The 20,965-nt window shown below is 41.9% G+C and overlaps 1 protein-coding gene across 3 annotated transcripts in view; it reads right to left on the reverse strand.

The window, feature by feature from the left end:
• The window catches only part of LOC126236372 (myosin heavy chain, non-muscle), a 295,007-nt gene extending 275,179 nt beyond the window's left edge, over nt 1-19,828 (reverse strand). For 2 of the 3 annotated variants that reach the window (XM_049945618.1, XM_049945617.1), the window contains exon 1: nt 19,277-19,826. In XM_049945618.1, the coding sequence (XP_049801575.1) occupies nt 19,277-19,633 (357 nt within the window). In that variant the 5' untranslated portion in view covers nt 19,634-19,826. Of the gene's footprint in view, nt 1-19,276 lie in introns of all 3 variants that reach the window. The other variant, XM_049945619.1, reaches the window with a different exon arrangement.
• Nucleotides 19,829-20,965: the final 1,137 nt, after the last annotated feature.

Raw genomic sequence — 20,965 nt, forward strand, 5'->3', positions numbered from 1 at the left:
CCCACTATCTCAAAGGGTCCTTGGTATAATTCAAATAACTTTTTGATTTCGCCATCAATGTCACTGGATTTTTTCTTGTTCCTCACCAGCACCTTATCTCCCTCCTTGAACTTTGTTGTCTTATACCTTTCTCCATGCCTCCTCTGTCTCTCATGTCCTTTCTTTAACATTTGCTGTCTGGCCACCTGCATCTTCTCTTGACTTGTCAAGTCTTGAGATGGAGGAAAATCTATGTTTTCTGCTATTAGATTGTCAGGCTTGATATCTTTCATGAGCTCATAGGGTGAGAATCCTGTTGCACAACTCTTCACTGTGTTCATAAGATCCTCAAACACAGTTATATATTCTGCCCAAGTACTATGCTTTTTACTGCAATATGTCCTACATAGCCTACCCAGCTCCCTCATATACCTCTCAGCAGGGTTTCCTGCAGGGTGATACACTGAAATCCTTATATGCTTCATCCCAGATCTTTGCATAAACTTCCCCCACACACTAGATACAAATTGTGCTCCATTATCAGACAGAACATTCTCTGGTTTTATAACATTCACAAAGTAATCTTTCTCTAGCTTGTTAATTATATTCTGGCTAGTGGCCTTTTTCAGTGGATACAGCCTTACAAACTTTGAGAATACATCAACAGCTAAAAGAACATACTTTACACCCCCTCGGCCTGTTGGCAGCCTCCCAAATAAATCAATAGCCAGCAGTTCACCATTTCTTTTAGGAACAATATTCTGCATCTCTCCTTGTACTGCAATAGTATTATACTTCACTTTTTGACATTTGTCACAAGAAGCCAACTGTCTCTTTACTCTCCTGGCCATGTTGTTAAAACTAACATAGTCCTGCAGTATTTCCAAACATTTTTGAGCCCCATAATGCCCATGGCTAAGGTGGATGTAATTTATTAATTTTTCCACATGCTCATCTGGAAAACATACCTTCCACTCCTCTTTGTCCAAATTTCTTCGTCTAAATAAAATACCTTTATAAATTCTATAATATTTAGCTATTTTTTCATGTTCTTTACTTCCAAAGTTTGTTTTGATAAACTTCAAGGTTTGGTCCCCATTCTGAAGTCTCCTCATGTCCTTACAGATGGATCTGATTTCCTTCTCTCCACCCACTCCTTTCATATACAATATCTGTAGTTCTTTCTCGTCTCCATTCGCTTCATGTTCTTCTCCAATGAAAGGTAATCTTGATAAGGCATCAGCCACATTGTTGTCTGTGCCCTTAATATATCTTATCTCATAGTTAAACTGCTGCAAAAACATGGCCCATCTCATGAGTCTATTATTTAACAGCTTACATTCTTGCAAATAGCTCAGAGCCTTATGGTCTGTGTAAACAATCACTTTCTTACCTTCCACATATATCCTGAACTTCTGAAATCCAAAAACTATGGCTAACAGTTCCTTCTCTGAGATACCATACATCAATTCATGTTTGGACAGCATTCTGCTTGCAAAAGCGATTGCCCCGTGCTCGGTCTTCCCATCTACTACCCTCTCCTGAAATAGCACTGCCCCTATCCCATAATCTGAGCTGTCTGCCCCAATACAGAAAGGCAAAGACAAATCCGGATAGAACAAAATTTTGCTGTTTTTTAAGCTATTCTTGATGGCTTTAAATTCCTGGTCACAGTCAGATGTCCAGCACCAGGTTACACTTTTCTTTAATAGTCTACATAAGTTAGGTGAATTCAGGCTATAATCACTTATGTACTTCCTATAGAATGAACATAGTCCTATAAATGATTTCAATTGTTTCTTGTTCGTTGGCACCTTGCAGTCAACAATAGCCTTGATTTTCTCTTTATTGGGCAGAATGCCATCAGGAGTTAACTGATGACCGAGAAATAGTAATGTTACTTGAAAAAATTCACACTTACTTAACTTTAGGGTCATCCCCCCTTTAGATATAGCCTTGAATACATCCTCCAACAGCTGACAGTGCTCTTGCCAATTGCTACTCGTAATCAAAATGTCATCTACGTACACTGTCAATTTTCTCATTAGTTCATCACCCAACACATGACTTAAAGCCCTTACAAAGACTGCTACAGATATTGATAAACCAAATGGCACAACTGTAAACATATAAGTCCTGCCCTCAAATAAGAAAGCAGTGTACTTTCTGCTCTCTTCAGCCAATTGCACCTGCCAGAACCCTGAAGTCAAATCAACACTTGACAGAATTTTAACATTATAAAATTTTTGCAACAGCTCATCCATGTTCTCTGGCTGATCATTTTCTTTGACTATTATTTTATTTAGCTTTCTTGCATCCAGTACTATTCTTATAGAACCATCCCTTTTTTTCACCACTACTATTGGATTACAATACTCACTCCTCCCCATTTCCAGTATGCCCCACTTCAACATCATCTGTATCCTTGCCCTTACAGCCTCTCTATTAGCTATTGCTATAGGATAAGGTTTGGCCCTTATCACTTCATGTGGCAATACCCTCAAAACGTAACTGAAATCCACGACTTTTCCAGGTTTGTCAGAGAACACATGCTTATGCTTACACAATAAACCTGTAAGCTGCACCTTTTGTTCCTCATTTAAATGTCCCATTTCATTTACTTTGTCATGTATCTGCTGTTCAGTGCAGATCTCATCACCTACCTCTTCTAGCCTTTGTAAATGAGTAATTGTCTCACCTCCTTTTAATTCCCCTTTAAATTTTATTCTTCGTCTATTTCCACCAGCATCAAATTCTACCACTCTGTCCTTTACAAAAATGCTACAGTCATACTTGTACAAGAAGTCCATACCCAAAATTACATTCAACGCCAAACCCTTCACCACAAAACAACTAATATCAAAACAATACTCATTACTATTAAATTCCAGTAATACTTCCCTGCTGATGGGCTTGCTACTTGTCCCAGTTGCTGTCTTAATTTTGACTCCTGTAACTGGTAATTCTATTAATCCTAAACCTTTAATTTGCTGCCAGAAAGATTCAGAGATTGCAGATAAACTTGAGCCAGAGTCTAATAATGCTACATCTGCAACTCCTCCCACACTGATATCAATTATTGGCTGTATCACCTCTATTTCTACTCTGTTCAGCCCTGATTCCTGTAATAAATCTCTTTCTACTTCACTCCTGCTTTCCTCTTGCATAATGCAAATATCTTTAGGTCTTTCTCCAAAACATACATCAATATCCCCTTCAAACAGGTCCTTAATAGCAAACTCAACATTCTTTTCTTCACTTAATTCTTCCAATTTTCTGGCAATTTTAAATTTTATTTTACCCCATTCTTCAGGCATCAAAGCTTTATGTAATTTTGCATAGGACACCCAATCACTCAAATCATAATCAGCCTCCTCCTTTCCTAACCATCCACAATTAACATCTTTGAGGCTTGCATCATCAGTTAAGAAAACATAGGTTTCAATTTTATCTTCTGGGCAACCTACAGCAACATTCTCCATATCATTACGCATTTCCATATCCACACTGAAGTCATTATCACTACCACAGTTAACACCTGCACCCACAAGCACAGTAACATTATCAGCAGGTAATTTACCAGCATTTTCCACATGGTCAAATACACCACTCATATTAGCCTTTACATCACACTGAATAACCCTCTCCTCACCTTTTCCACAATTCTCCATACTATTTCCAATAGACATCTCTACCCATTCATCACACCCATTATTACTGTGAACATTGCCCCTTAATTCCATATCCACTTCTGTTCCCCCTTTTGATGAAACTACCTCTGTCTCTGATCTTTCAATGAATTTTGCTGCACACAAACCAATATTGTCCTCCTCTGCTTGTAATTTCTCTTCCCTTTTAAACATGTCATCAATGTAAAACTCACACTGTTCGTTGCTGATATTAGCCTTGTTCCCTTTTTTCCTCTTATACCTTTTATCTGTATTTCTATAATTGTTAAAACCCCCCCATAGATTTTCATTTCCTAAGACAGCATCCATATGACATATCCCAATTTCCCTATTTTCCTTGCTGACTTTATTACTCATCCCATCATGTCCTTGTCTGGCCCTGTTCACATAATTACCAGCCCCCCTGCGGACCTTAAGTGAGGCATCAATTAGTTTTTTGATTGCCTACCCTGTCCATTTGCATCTGGCATTCCTACTCTCATACCTTCTCTATCACTCCTCATCTGATCAAAATTGTCTCTTCTCCCTCCAAAATTTCTGTTATACCTTTGTGGCGTGCTTCTCCAATCTCTATCCTGATTATTCTGATTACTTCTATCTTCTCTCCACCTGTTATGGTTATTACTGTATTCATAATTAATACTGTTTCCCCTTTCATGATACCTTCCACTCTCCCTATGTTCCATGTATTTAGGTCTGTAGCACAATGCCCTGTCCATATTATCCACAAAATTAAGAAATTCTTCCACTGAATCTGTTGCACTGTGAATCAAATCCCATTGCAAATGCTCTGGTAATCTTCTCTTTAGTGTAGATATTTCTGTTAATACGCCCAGTGGCCTATCCAGATGATTTAATTTATTCAGTTCTCTAACACAGAACTCTCTCATACTTTCCTTTCCACTCTTGTAACTGGATCCATTCAAAAAATCGTTTTGCAATCTTAATTGTTTTGCTTGGCCCCAGTATTTGTTCAAGAACAGGTTTTCGAAAGTTTTAAAATCACAAAATTTATCATCATTTTGGTTTGCCCATGTTTGAGCTCCCCCTTCCAACTGCCTCTTAACATATTTAATTTTTGCCTGCTCACTCATCCCTGTCACAAAGTTATCCTTACATGCAGCTAGAAAGTCAACTGCATGGTATTTACTCTCCCCATTAAAAGGTTTTGACTGAAATCCATGCCCCAGAGGATATCCCAACAATAAATTTCCATTCCCTGCTGCCACAGTATTAACTGTTTCCCTCAAGACATTTATTTCCCCTTCTAATTCCTTCTTATTGTCAGTAATTCCCTTATGGCAATCCAGCACTCCTATCTTAATGGATTCAATGTCTGCCTCTGTTTGTCTTTGAAATAATGTGCATTTCTGTTCCTGTACCTGAATCTGCCCCACAAGATTACTTTGCACAGTGTCCACCTTGGCTACTAGGCCTCTTTCAACCTCATCAACTCTCTCAATAATTCCCTCAACAATTTTAACTGTGTTTTCAACTTTATCTGTAATTTGAGTGAATTTGAGATCTAGCTGATCAAATTTTTCACTCACTGTCTTTATTTTATCACTAAGCCTTAATTCCATATCCCCTATTTTCGAATCCATTTCTCCAACTATTGCAGTTTTTATATTGCCTATTTTCGAGTCTATTTCTCCTAATTTACTAGTAAGTTTTACAAAAAATGTGCTGAGGTCACTTCCTGGTATCCAGCCTATTTCTTTTGACATGCTAGGGCTACTACAGGTACTCCTAACATCCACTGATTCGCCTTCACTTTGAGATTCTCGCGTCTCATCGGCCATGGCTAATGAAAGGACACAATTTTGCAATGTAGCTGCTGGCTGTACTTATCTTTTAAATCCTCGTGTGACGCGACGTCTGCAGTGAGCTCCGCGGCACAGCTATGCAATGAATCTTAATCGGCGGCGTGGACACACAGCAAACTCAATCAGGAGCGAGAACACGTTGCGTAGGCCCCTGGCAGCATGTAGTCGTGTTGGTCGGTCGCACGGACGACGGCGTTGATCGTCGGCAGCACGTGGATACAGCTTCGACTGCTTTACCCGTAGCAACACATGGACGTGGCACGGGCGACGGTTTCTTCTCGCGGCAGCACGTATCGCGGCACGGACGACTGTTTCACCCGCGGCAACACGTGGATACGGCAAGCACGGCGGTTTTACCCGCGGCAACACGTGGTCGACTCATTAAACTGTGTAACCGACTGCTTCACAATCGTGGTGGCCTTATATCGGCGTAACCACGGGGCAGCGCGTATCTTGTCCAGCACAAACACTCCGGTACTGCTAATGCACCGATTTAGCTCAGAGCCCCCACACTGACTGTTCAAAAGCCTATCAGATGGACATTCGATTCCGAAATACTATGGAATATGGAAGAAAGTCCTAATCCCGGACGAGCCCCCAATTGCAACTGAACTCGGGCTCGTTTACTACCTATTTTTCACGTGGCTCATCTGTAAAAGGGGTTGGTAGTAAACGGTTGCATTTGCGCCCCTATTATTGAGTCTGATATTGGCTGGCTTTTGAAGAGCAGTGAATTGAACTATACACGTTCAGATTGAAACTTATTTATTCAAAAGAAACACTTTAACGTTGTGGCCATGCATTTTTAAGTTCACAAATAATAATCGGTGCAATTCGTGCACTGTTTGTCTCACACCCACACACTTTCACTTTGTTCCTTCGCATACCCTGCCGTCCATGCTTGCACTCGCGGCACTTTCCCGCTCCCAACTCACCACCACAACGGCCAACGACAAAAGACCCCGATTTTCCCGCTCACATCCACAGTCCTGAATCGGGTCACATGACACCACAGTAGTCAAAACAATTGCTAAACATGGCCACAATTCGTTTACAATATTTTATAATATTAAATACTTAAATCTAAATACATTATATAAGTTTACAAATTATCACCACACTTATATAATTCGTTGCAATTAAAAGAAAACCAAAACACTATCCCACGGAACTACAACGTCCATCAAAACACAAACAAGTATTTTCCGGTCTATTTTGCCCAGCATATTATCTCTGCTGCCGTGCTTTAAATTTTAAATTACTTGAAAGAGTTCCATATTATCCCCTGTTACCTTACAAACCGCAATATGGAAATGAAGGCTACAGAGAAGTTACTACCAGCTACTGGAACCAGCATCGCTACTATTGTTTTTACTCCCCCCCCCCCCCCCCCCCCCCCACACACACACACAAGGTTAACTGACTTCGCAACGTCTCCATGAGACTATATACGAAAGTACCAGACGGCCTACTAGTGCCATAGTTAAATCTTTAACGACAACGGAGGAAGTCGTTGACAGTAATCAGTACACAAATAAATCACGTAATAAGAAAACCGAGCAACATTTATTCAAGAAATAAGTTTCCCTTTCCTGTATCACATAAGGTTGAGTCAGGAATTGTCACGAGTGTGAGATTGCCGTCTGCCGCCCACAGAACTGTGACTGTGGACAGCAATTTACATCACCTGAATGGCGCTTGACGGATGGAGACCACATCGCAGGGTTATTGGTTACCCACATTGCGTAGCACGGTCCAATACTAAACCTCCAAAATCCGTCTGTGATGTGTTTTGATGAAGGAGTAACTCAATTTTATTGCATCTGCTGTATTCGTATCATTTCTAGAAATCATCTCTAACCCTAAAACTCATTAGTTTGAGAAAGACGACAGAAAATTGTCTAAGTTTACCCAGAGAGTTAAAGCAGTCTCTCTCACTGTTCCTCGTCGTTTACGCATATTATACTGTTTTATCGACGGCTGGCGGTGACGGTTTAGTGAAGAGTACTTCTCGGGAGTGGAGTCGCTGGCGCCAAGACAAACATCCGCTTCATTTTTGGCGCGAGTCTCTTCTCTCTCCGCCCCTCCCCCCCCCCTCCCCAACCTCCCGACCTAGCACTCCAGCCACAAGGTTCCAGCGGCGAAGGACGGAGACGGGCGCGATCTCAGGTGCGACGGACTGGCTCAACTATCCACGCTCGCTAGGTACCAACATCTCTCAACCAGCCATCGGGATGGAACCACTCGCCAGATACACGACTGTCCTCACTTACCGTGAGCGTACAGTGTTGTAAAGTTACCTGTCTGCAGAACAGCTACGATTGTCTAATAGACCTGAAGGGGTACTAACTCACTTATTTGCTTTTGTAGCCTGCGGTCGTATTGCGAAACTAAGTATACTTTACTCAATATAAATTTCTAGCTAACTATTGTTCTGTGTGTTTACACATGTAAATGGTATAATGTGGTAGTTACATTAAATATTTCGGTGTCTTCTTCCGTCTTGTATTTACTTCGTTTCGACCATGTGTGGACAACGTTATTTCAGTCGCGTATTTCTCTGAGGTATAGCCTGCACCCAATACTGTCTTATTCGTTTCCTGGTAGACGATTTTTCTTTCTTCAGCCCATGTATTGCCAGACTTCAGCTTCGGGTCACCTTGAAAATGCTAGTAAAATCCAATTTTCTTTTCGATTAAGTCACAGTCTCTGTTTTCATTTGTGGTAACTGTGAACCTCGGCGAACCATGACTCTTTGCTTATTTGTCCAGAATATACGTAAAATTCTCTTTGTCAGTACATTTAGGCTCATTTGTATTGTGTGCCCATGCTTGTTGTCAATAGTAATACTCATAAAACATTTTTTCAAGCCAAAATTTATTCGATACTGCACTGAGTGAGTTGTTCGGAAGTACGACACACGACAGTCGTTATGAAATATATTCGCAGTTACGAATATGGACAATCAACTATATAATGAATGACAAGAAAATTTTTGCCCAACCGGGACTCTAACCCGGATCTCACGCTTATGGTGAGCGGTCGCCAAACCACTAGGGTATCCGATCACGACTCACGGCCAGACCCAAACATGCGTCTACAACCTGTACTCTTACATCCATTATGTGCATTCCCGTACAATGAACAATGGTAGTAACTATGGAAAAAATAGTTTAAGAAATGCTCTTCTTGCAAACGTAAATTTTTATTTGAAAAAAGTTTTTCTGCAAAACGGTACTTACTTTTTCAGACATTCCTCGTACTATGCATACGACTGTAACACCAAAAGAACTATTCACTAACGTCTTTATTTAACGAGTCTCCTTTGTTGGTAGACTGTGCTCGTGCAATAGTGGAGCTAACTGCCTATCAGCTCCAACCTCCCCCACCATAGCTCCATCCCCGCGGCCCATGGAAACTACATAGAGTATTCCTCCACAACGTAGTTTGTTAACTACACAGCACAGCGCCACCGTCACGGACTGTTCTCTGTGAAACCTTCAGTCTGTGCTTGATGCAGTTGCACAGGACTGAACTGTAGAGTTACTTGTTTAAATGGCCATGCCATTTCATAGTAGTTGGCCGGCGGGGACATTAGCTGCTGATTTTATATACACTGACGATTGTCTGACTTTGCCTCTTGCTTCTGCCACAGACAACTCATTCTTCTCCCCCCCCCCCTCCCCCCATCCGCTCTGGTTCTTCTGATTCATTTAATTCAGCCTTGGTGTGGATGAAGCTTGATTTTGCTTCTTCGTGGCAACTAGAATGGGCAGCGACGACCGATGTTGGTGGTAACTGTGGGATTACGGAAATGGTGTAGTAGTGGTGGCCGGGTGGGGCCCGCCGCTATCTTGGGTGCAGGGCGGCGCGCCGCTCCGCGCTATGCCGCCTAAAAATACAGCCGGCGCCCAGAACGACGCCAGTCGCCACTGTCTGCCTGCACTCACCTGCTGCAACCACCCTACATGCCTCGCCACCTGCTGCGCAACCCTAAGAGACAATGCAATCCGGCAGCATGTTTTTCCATTTAATGTCTATCTCCGCCTCGTTCTACACAGAGGTGACAAAAATCATGGGATGCCTCCTAATAACGTGTTTCACTTTCTCCTCAGCGTAATGGAGCAGCTCGTCGTGGCATGGACTCAACAACTCGTTTGGCAGTCCTCTGCACAAATATTCGGCCATGCTGCCTCTACAGCCATCCATAACTGCGGCAGTGTTGCCGGTGCAGAATTTTGTGCACGAACTGACCTCTCGATTTTGTCCCATAAATGTTTGATGGGATTCATGTCGAGCTATCTGGTCGGCCAAGCTATTCACTCGAATTGTCCACAATGTTCTTCAAACCAACCGCGAACAATTGTGTTGCGGCGACATGGTGTATTGTCATCATAAAAATTCCACCGTTGTTTGGAAACGCCGCGTACATGAATGGTTGCAAATTGTCTCCAAGTAGCCGAATAATCATTTCCAGTCAATGATCGGTTCACTTGAACCAGAGGACCCAGTCCATTCCATGTAAACACAGTCCACATCGTTATGGAGCCACCACCAGTTTGCACAGTGCCTCGTCGACAACTTGGGTTCATGGCTTCGTGGGGTCTGCGCCACAATCGAACCCTATCACCACATCTTACAAACTGAAATAGGGACTCCTCTGGCCAGGCAACGGTTATCCAGTCGTCTAGGGTCCAACCGATATGGTCACGAGCCCAGGAGAGGCTCTACAGGCGAGGTCGTGCTGTTAGAAAAAGCATTCGCACCGGCCGTCTTTTGCCTTATACAATTAACACCAAATTTCGCGGTACTGTCCTGAATTCCCAATGCGGTAATTTCGCGCAGTGTTTCTTGTCTGTTAGCACTGACAACTTACGTAAACGCCGCTGTTCTAAGTGAAGCACGTCGGCCACTGCGTTGTCCGTGGTGAGAGGTAATACCTGAAATTTGATAAACTCGGCCCTCTTGACACAGTGGATCACGAATATCGAATTGCCCAACGATTTCCGAAATCCAATTCCCATGCGTCTAGCTCCAACTACCATTCTGCGTTCAAAGTCTTAATTCGCGTCGTGCGGTCACAAACACGTCGGAAACCTTTTCACTTAAATCATCCGATTACAAATGATATCTCCGCCAGTGCACTGCTCTTTTCTATCTTGTGTAAGCGAGACTACCGCCAGCTATAAAAGCGCATATTACTATCCAATGATCTTTGCCATCTCAATAGGTATCACGAGAATAATTTTATATTGAGAAACCAAACCTGGAGCAACCAGCATCCTCTATAATATGCTGTAATTAATCTTTCATAGTCGGAGCCATGATGTCTTAGGAGTCGTTGATCACCGACAGCACATTTCAAGTCTATTGAAGTGTTCCAACAACATCTATGGTTGTCGATGTCCGTGTTATCTTTGGTCAAGGAGGAAGTAAAGCAGCGTCTCGTGCTGAGTCTCCGCGAGCAATCTGCCCGAGAAACGAGGAAGTGAACGCACTGTCTGCTGGAGTGGGTCGGCGAGCAGCCAGGCTGCGTACCGCAGTCACGGAGGTGCGACCGCTGAGCGACGTGGGCAGGCTGGCTGTCTGCTTCCCTTTCTATCTACCGTGTACGGAATACAGCACCGTCTAGATGCTATGCCAATCCCGTTCTGGTAAGGATGGATGCGGAAGTGCTTAGCTGCGTTTGCGAGTTGATAAATAGTCGCCACGCCAGTGACTCCTGGAGCTTAAGTTATCGGCTGTTCGCAGAGCTTCACCGTACATGGCAGATGCCATTTAGCTTTACTGCTGTAGGGTGGTACGGCAGCGTGTCGACGGGTACCTAAATTATCGTTCCTCCGTGTTTGAGTGAAGCTGTTTGGCAGACATCGTTGATCAGCGTTTGGGTGACGTCGCTTAGTCGACACTTGGCCATTAGTGTGGTTGTCACTGTCTCTTCCGTCATATTGGTATCATTCGCTGGGTTGAGTTAATGCTGCCTCCTCATGCGAGCTTGTGTCTTTGTTAAACTACGTATGCTAATGCATTAGTCTCTAGTATAAGGGAGAGGTACGTTTTGAATACCAAGATTGTCACTCAGTCGTCCCCTGTTATAAAATTACTGTTAAGTTGGCTTGTCTTTTGCTTACCTTTGCCTGTAACTGTGTTTCTTAAGTGCTGTAAAGGGCTGTGGTGCTTTATTGAAGGTTAATTTGTGAACCTTGCCACTATTTGATTCCTTTTAAATATATGCTGCACCGATAGCGCCGAGATTCTGTAGAAGGTACTTTGATATATGTGAAAGCTATTGATCTAATGTTGCAACCATTTCATTGTGTAAGGTTCACTGTGACAGTTGCGCCAAGGTTATGTGAAATGTTCAACCTTTGCCAAGCTAAATGATCTACATTTATTAGGTATCTTTTTACAGTTCCGTGTCTAACAATTGCGAAGTATTTGGAAATGTCTTTCGTGAGTTTGAAGGAAGAAGCACTACTGATTGCGAAGTTGCTATTACTGAACTTTTAAGTATTTGTCATAACATTCTTTATTCTGAAATTGGTCATCAGCATACATTTCTGTTATTACTTCTGGTGAACGACTGTTCCTTAATAGTGAATATATGTGGCCGTGTGTTGTTTTTCTATAACGTGCCAGAAAGATTACAGCCAAACATTTACTTCCAGTTGTAAGATGAAAGATTTTCCTTATTGCCACATGTGATGAAACATATCTGGAGATTAAACTGTTGTTATCAGATATTGTGAAATCGCTCTTACAATGAAGTGTGATGTTCAGATACTGTTTTATTTAATAAACGATGAGTTGATATTTGTCCACTAAACCACCAGCACGCTCTACTCCCACACACCCTTGCTCCTTATAAGCACATTCATCTTGCAACAGTTCTTAGGCAATTATGTCATTAAATGAGTGTCTTTCAGCTTTTGTTTCATTTACTATTCCCATTTCCTCATGACATCACTTTCATATTTCTTATAGTTTAGCATCGCATCCTAAACTTCTTTCAAAAATGAGCTTTGCAGCGCTAGGTATTAACTAACTTTCTGATGTTCACATTCATAACCTCGTAGATTGCTCTTCTTAACTTTTGTTCCTTTCTTCAGTTTTCCTAGCTGGGCCTGAAAGTGATCAATATATTATGGGGAAAGCAGTTACAAAAAAGTATGGGGCCCAGAAGGTAAGTTTTCATTATTTTCATTTTAGTCTCACCACTGCCCTTTGCCTGGTATTCCCAGCTTTCCCAGACGTGATATCAAATGTCCCACAAACCATTCTCTGTTTAGGACGTACCTTATAGTTCTTTACTCGCCTCTTCTTTCTCGGACGTCTTCACTTTGTACTTAATGTTTACTGTCCTTAAATACGGCGGCATTTCAAACCATTCTAATTTTTTCTCTCGTTTATCCATGATCCACGCTACATTTCCATTCATTTTTGTGCTTCAGACGTTCACTTCCGGAAAATTCATCGCCGACAATATCAGAGGATCTCCATTGTTGAAAAACGTTATGCTTGCGCCAGTTTGCTTCTGCCATTTTGCTTCACAGACAGAAGAATCTTAGCTTCTTGTACTACTTGTATCGTTAGTAATTTTGATTTAACCGAGACGAGATCCTTTTCTACTACTGATCATCACCTCTCTTTGTTAAGCATGAACTATATTATTAGGAACTCAGCGTACTGTCCGTATCGTTTTACACGTTTCACGTCTTTCAAGTTTAGTAAGAGAGGCCTTGCAATCTAATCTGCGCTATATTGTGCCGGACAACGAAATCTGGCACACCGCTGTTCATCGACCAAGGGAGATACCGCTCGCTTTAATTTATTAGCAATTGAAGTAGGGTGATATTACGCAGACTATCAATTCAACAAGCAGTTCTTAAGCACCATATGGCCATTTACTAATGTACACCTAATAATTCCCTGACGATGATTCGAGGCTAGAAAAATGTGGACGCAGCACGAATTTATACGAGATTAAAATCAAATTCTAATTGTTGGATCACGGACACAAATTCGCCTGATGTGACAACAAATTTCATGAGCTCCGTCATTTCAAGTCTTCCCACGCCGCCTGATCTTTAACGATTACTTTCCATTTGAAGCTTCTAGACGCAGTGTAAAAGCGACAGCGATGCCGGTGGTCACCTGTTTCGCATCATTTTCTACTCCTAAGTCGATTGTGTTGAGTCGATGGTTCTATACTCGTAGCTAACACCTTACTACAAAACGGTGACGCATCACCAAAACTGACTTGCCAATGCAAGCTTTTAGTGTCACTCTAATTAACCAGCCAGAGCAGCAACTTGACTCCCAAGGAACATAGCATCCAGTCTCAAGCAAGGTAATCTAGCCAAACGGTGAGTAAATAATTCAACGTATGTTGGCAACATTATTTAGTCAAGTAGCAAGTAAAATGGTTTACTGGTCCCAATGCCAGTAAGATGGACTGCATTTTTTTTTTCTATTTCTCTAACTCCACTCTTTCACCAATGACGTGCCAGTAGATCGGTGTGAAGATGGGTTAATAACATGCTTCAGTATTCTTTATCTCTTAGTTCACCTAAGTGGATACGTGGAGTGTGGATCACCTATGGCCAACTACATTACTACTAACATAGTATTGCTTGTGGAACGCGAGATGTTCCCAATAGAAAAATAAATCTCTACCATAGTAGCACTCAGTTACTTTTCATTTACACTCAAATTTTTTAACATTGTACTAAGACGGACTTAGCAAACTTTTTCCAACTAATGCAGAAGCAGATGATTTCCCGAGTCAAACGAGGTGTATTTATGACTTTTCTTACCTAAGAGTTTCGGTTAGTTGGACTTTTACCTCTTGCTTTTTCTAACAGAAAACTGAAGCAAACTTTCCAGCATTCTCACTGAGGAAGAACACTGTTTGTGTCTTCAACTGCGTGTCATTTTGGAAGCACATTGTATGCAACATGCAAATATCTTTGACCAATCCCTTTTCCTTTCTAATATTCCCAATTTCTTCTTTCGCCTCAGACAAGAGAATGATTATTATCTATTACTTCATTCGTCCTCGCTCTCCGTATCATCTTGCAAGTCAAAACTATGCCTGACTGGGAATCCATTTCGGGCCCTGAGACTGGTACAATAAGTAACTTCCACCATGCACACTAATCTTCAGAATTAATTAAGCATGAGGACGTTGTGCAAGATTGGTTGGTTGTTTCGGGGAAGGAGACCAGACAGCGAGGTCATCGGTCTCATCGGATTAGGGAAGGTCGGGGAAGGAAGTCGGCCGTGCCCTTTGAAAGGAACCATCCCGGCATTTGCCTGGAGCGATTTAGGGAAATCACGGAAAACCTAAATCAGGATGGCCGGACGCGGGATTGAACCGTCGTCCTCCCGAATGCGAGTCCAGTGTCTAACCACTGCGCCACCTAGCTCGGTCGTTGTGAAAGATTTTTTTTTTTTTGACTGTAAATCAGAAACAAATGCGAAAAAGAGGAGATTAGCGTCCCGTCGACAACGAGGTCATTAGATACGGAGCAAAAGCTCGGATCAGGAAAGGATGGGGAAGAAAATAGGCCGTGCCCTTTGAAAGGAACCATCCCGGCACATGCCTGAGGTGATTGAGGAAAATCACGGAAAACCGAAATGTGGATGGCCGGACGCGGGTTTGAACCGTCGTCCTCTCGAATGCGAGTCCAAAATGCGAAAAAGAACCTACGGACAGTTTCAGAGTCCAACATGATTTGATACTGTGGATGAGACGTGGGTTCACAGAGTAACGGCAGAAACCATCCAGCACTCACACAAAGGGGTGTACACCGACAGGCCTGCACCAGCGGACGAAACATATACTCCAAAGTTCATTACTAATTCATTGTTTCTTGGGTTGTGAAAGACATTCACATTATGACTTTGCGAAAGCCAAAGCGTAACTGCAAAAAATGAAAACTACTTCTGCGCTTATTAAACTAATGATTATTTAAGTATAGAAAAATAAATCCTTTTATCACGAAAAAACGACTAAGGCGTTTTAGTAAGCGGGTATGATGCAATAACTATTTCACTAACCGCTTATTCACCCCCTACTCGACTTCTAAAGAACTGTGTCGCTAGAAAATATTTCTAGTTCAAGAAAGCGCTTCTGATACTGGCATGTGCATCGGGTATCACAGTCTCTCTCCACTCATCATACAATACACACATGACCGCACACAATACGTCAATTGCGATGACCTACGCTCTACAGATATACTAATTAAGACACGGCTCACACGCCTCGAGTAAGAAGGCCACTGAAAGACAACCTACCCCTACTTGGTAGCTGAAACTACACATAGGGGTCTCCCAACCAACAATGCCATAGGACTTGTTTAAGGTATTTTGCAGACCTTCCAAAGTCCCGTTAGAGAGATGGAAAACAGTCGCTAAAAAACCGCTGGAAAAATACAGACCTTCAATGACAGATTAAAAACTTATGACAATGCTTCTTCAGTTAATTTTGTGCTTGAGTGTGGTAGTGGACCACTCCACCGGCTGTGTTGACTGACTCTGTAGCGTGGCCGAACTATGTTAGGCTGGAAGAACAAAACGAGTGTGAAAGCGAATTAAAGAATGTGGTAACAGACCTGTACGGTAGCCTATTGCCTATGTTGGCGTCACATTTAATGAATCTTGCCATACATAATGCAATTTTCGTTGTAAAAACTGCAAGGTCAATTAAAATACCATAACTGGTAATGGGCAAGCCTCCGACTAGTAATTTGATGCATACTAGAACATACATAGCATGGACACGAAAAATGAAAGGTAGGGAGTGGGTCTCCTATATAACTATTACCCATATTTTATATAATAGCAATAAGCAAGGAACAGTTGATGTAAAAATAGTCGTGTAGGAGACAGAATCGTCATTGCTTAATCGCGCAACGGCTGGTCGCGAGGCGCGACGGCGTTCAAGCCGGCGATGACTCGGCTGCCGCCAAATTACGGCGCGCCACTAACTCAATTACGCGGGGCACGGCAATGCCTGCGCGCCATGCTATTTGGCCCGCGCCGCCAAACGAGCGTCTAGTCGGCTACTCGTTTCGCCCGCAGTCGAGAGCCGAGACCCGAGGCACGGTAGGCCGCGCCCACGGGCCTGCTGACGGCTCGTCCCGGACCAGGGGCGCCGACAACGCGCAACAGGCCCAAGGTCGTCCCCACACCGGCAACGTGCTCGCCTTTCCCCCTGCAACACAACGCTCGCACTTCATCACTGGGCGCTTTGCAGACTGGCTACCACGTACTGCTGTCCTCTCCTAATCTTATCCTCCTACACGGCAGTAGCAAAAGTTATTCCAACACAAGGCTATGATGTCTCCATAAACTTTATCTCATTACCCAGAACAGAAACAACGTACGTGTCCAACGTTACGTGAAGGATCCATTGAAAAAATAAATCAAAACTACATCACATTCTGTCAACAGTTTTGCCTATATAAAACCGCACAACCACGCTCGATTCCGCCCCCCCCCCCCATCCAGCCTTGAAAATACGCGCGAAGGAAAGGAACGCTCACACAACGTAACTTACTTTAAAATTACATAAATTCTCCGACAATCAATTACACCACTAAGGAGTCAATGTAACAGCACTTTGAATATGATTTCTTACCACATTATGGCAATTCGTGTAACTTCTCCAATTTTTCATCATAGGGTCCAGCAGAGCTGATTGGTATTATTATATTAGGCTCTGTAGTAAATAGCAAAGATCACAAGAACATCGAACAGCTGCAGTGCGCTAACAATTTTTACCGGACAATTTCACAGTTGAAAGTCACAACCAGTGCCGAGTTCCACACAAGAATATGAAAAGCCAATCATATAATATTGAGGAGAGCCGAATTCTATCTTCCGTCTCGAGCCGTACTTTCGCTTCCCAATATCATTCGGTGGAAACAATGAAGGCAACCTAATCATTTTGCAAATTCTATTGGAAACAATGTAATGCTATTATCAGCACAGATACTGGCAGCACACACACAGTGCCAGGATAGGCAGTTATAGCAACTTAAGTACGAAACCTACCCATGTCTGCAGATGACAGCGATCACATCTTCATTAAGTACGTTTTAGATAAGCTTCAGTAACCAGAACGTAGTTTATAAAACTCAAACTTGGGGCAATATTCCTCATATTTTTATGTCACCCTAGGTGGTTGGTAATCGTTCCACTAACTGAACAAAAATCTATACAGAATATAGTAAGATGCCCCTCTAAGAATCATCAGCTTCCTCCTACCAAAGTCTTTATAATGACAGATCAGAATCAAAATACATATGAGTCATTCATTTCAGTGGGCAGTCAGATACTACCGTATAATTCAGCGCACGAACTCTACGATTTTGTGAAATTTAACTATTTACATGCAGTGGTAAATTAAGTCTTTTCAAAACTGAACACTCGAACCTTTACTACGCTGCTGTTTTTACTGTCTAGTGATCTTACGAGCAAAACAATTTTACATCATTAAGCTGCCTACAGAAGCTTCTGCCTAGCTGGCAGGTTGTAAAAGTTGTTTATAATCCAGACACAATGTAAGTACCAGGTCACAGACAGGCAATATCTCTCAGTACAGCGTAAAATAAATGCTACTGTTTACTTTTGTCTATTACTACACAACTTTAGAAACTAAGCATGTAGCAGTCCCTGAAATACATCAAACATGAAAAAAGGTAGTTAGCTGCAACTTAATAAAGTACGGCACAATAAAGGTAGGCATTCACGATCTGCCGTAAATCATCTGTGAGACACGCGCCTATGAGGAAACCTCTAGAGATAAGAACGCTGGAGTATTTATTTAATTCCTTTAGAAATAAAGTAGCGTACACTAGAGATAAGTGTGTGTTGTTGCATTTATTCTTAAAAAACAATGGGCTACCTAACATTGGCCTTCGCTACTGACCACTATATTAATCTCATTCAGCTTACAATACATAAACAAAAGAGGGGAGAGCAGCTAGATGTCACCAATGTTCATCCTATGCCACCAACTTTTGTTTTTAATATTATGTCAGTCGTGCAAATGTTTAAACACTATGTTAAATATTTCGCAATGAAAACAGTATTCAACAACAGAAATCTTGTCTTACGCCGGCAGAAGTTATTGTCATATATTTGTATGAAGATAAAATTTTAATCAGGATGCTTCGATATTGCACATCTCTGCTGCAAAGAACTTATATATACTATGAAGTAAACATTATTATGTCTGTAAATATAGAATCTGCTGTTTGTGCAGTTGGAGATGCAAAAAACTATTTCCTTGTCCATCAGTATCTAAGAAATGATTGTCTTCTCACATCATCTATCAAAGCACGAGATACATTCAGGTAATTTTGCCAGCTGGATAATTCATTTGTAATCTATACTTTTGATACGTTTTAGACAAAAATAAAGGTTAGTGTCTGCGAATCAGAACGAAGTGAGATTATGTTCCATCTGCATAAATATTCCAAGATTGCAGACTATAATGAAAACAGAGCATAACGTTTTTGAATTCTAAAACTGGTGTTATATCAACTTCTAAACAGGTGCATATTGAGCCTGCTGCACAGGTACAACTTTACAGCTTCGTGGGAATTGTTATTTGAAACCCAGTCACTACTTATTGTGCTATACCGAAGTATATAGCAATGCCCTTACCGTCTTTTATCAAAGATTACATATTAATACTGATGTTTATGATGGCTTAAAAAACTGCAGAGCAATAATAGCTGTAGTTAAAGGCAAAGTGTTAGTACTTACATAAATGAGGCCGGAATAGTATCTGTCCTTCAGGTTGTGCAGCACTGAGGCTTCGTTCAGACAGGTTAATTCTGCCATATCCTCAACCTTGTCGAATTTGGGAGGATTCATCTTCTGAATGTCATCCTTCGCTACCAAGACACGTTTACCGGTGTCTTGTATTTCCACTTCAACTTCGTCCCCTCTCTCCCCTTTTATGCCAGCAGCAACAAAGCCGTGCGTTTCGTGAGGAACCCATACTAATCTTTTTTGCGTCCATTCTGCTTGTGTTGCTGGATCATTGAACATATTTCTATCAACAGACAGGTATTTCAATTCCGGGTCCGACCGGTCTAGCTTCGTATCACTGTCCGCCATGTTTGTGTTTTCTCGAGTAAATTGCTACGTGTAATGCTGAAAAACACGATCCACACGCACTAAAGATGTTTAACACAATAGTTTTGCAGAGAAACTGTTTTCTACGTTGACTGAAATCACAAAAACCATAGCATGCGACAGTCAATGGGTCCACCCAACCTCACTGCTTGACAGTTTGAAGGCGAATGCACAACTAAACTATGACTCTCCTCTGAGGCCGACGCCCGGACTGTAACTCCCTTACCGACCGCTGCAAGCGCTACTGCTTAGGCGGCAGCTCCTGCCGTATGGAGAGTCTTTGTTCAAATACGGAAAATTGTTATCTACGTGTAAGCCCGTCAGTAGTGGGTCGCTTTCACTACCACACCTTTTATGAGAGATCTGAGACAAGATAATCAGGAGAGGGGAGGTCTCATACAGCTGAAAGTACGCTATTTTTGCCTGTAACGGCCATGCACGTACAAGTAACGTTTTTATTCTAACGGTAATCAACGTGTACTTCGCTCTTTTTCTATCTGCAGTTAGCTGTTGCGTTATTCACGTTTTTATTTCAGTCTGAAACCTGAAAAATACACAAAGTTGTCTCATAACTATCTTTTACATTGGCAGTTACTCTGATTCCAAAGGGATTTTAACAACGATAAATTACATATACTAACGGTATGTTCCAGGTTTTCAACACGATAGTTAATTTCGACAGTAGAAATTGGAGTTTTGGGCCGTTAGTTGTGCTTTTGCACAGATATCCTTCGTACTATTTGACTAGCAATACGATTTCATAATCACACTGAAATTAGAGTCTTCTTTCATCTCCACTGAAGGTGCTCTTAAAAGAAGAAAGTACTGAAAAGAAAATGTTAAATCAGTAAAAAAGTATCCGTGTTAAGTGTAGAAATTCCGTGACCGACAGATAAATGGCTGTGCAAGCTTCTGTGCATCATGTGATTATGTCGTAGGTTCATGAGCGGCGACGTATACCCGTAACTGATATCCTGTGTTTTATCTTCCGATAAGACATACAGCATTTTGAGTTTGAAGCGCACATAACATCCAGTGAAGCTCACATAATACTAGGTACAGCAAGCTGGTTAAAACCCAAAGTTAACAGCAGTGATATTTTTGGAGAATATTTAAGCGTATGCCGCAGGAATAGACTAACGGTAAATGGACGTAGTGTATTTGTCGCAATAGGCACTCTCAAATGTACAGATACAGAAACTGAAGCAACAAGCGAGACTGTTTGGGCAAGATTCAGTATCAGGGTTGCGGATAAAATTATAATTGGATCCTTTTATCGATAACCGGACACACCTCCTGATGTAACCGAAAACT

The sequence above is a fragment of the Schistocerca nitens genome, chromosome 2, assembly GCF_023898315.1.
Source record: "Schistocerca nitens isolate TAMUIC-IGC-003100 chromosome 2, iqSchNite1.1, whole genome shotgun sequence".
Lineage (NCBI taxonomy): Eukaryota > Metazoa > Arthropoda > Insecta > Orthoptera > Acrididae > Schistocerca > Schistocerca nitens.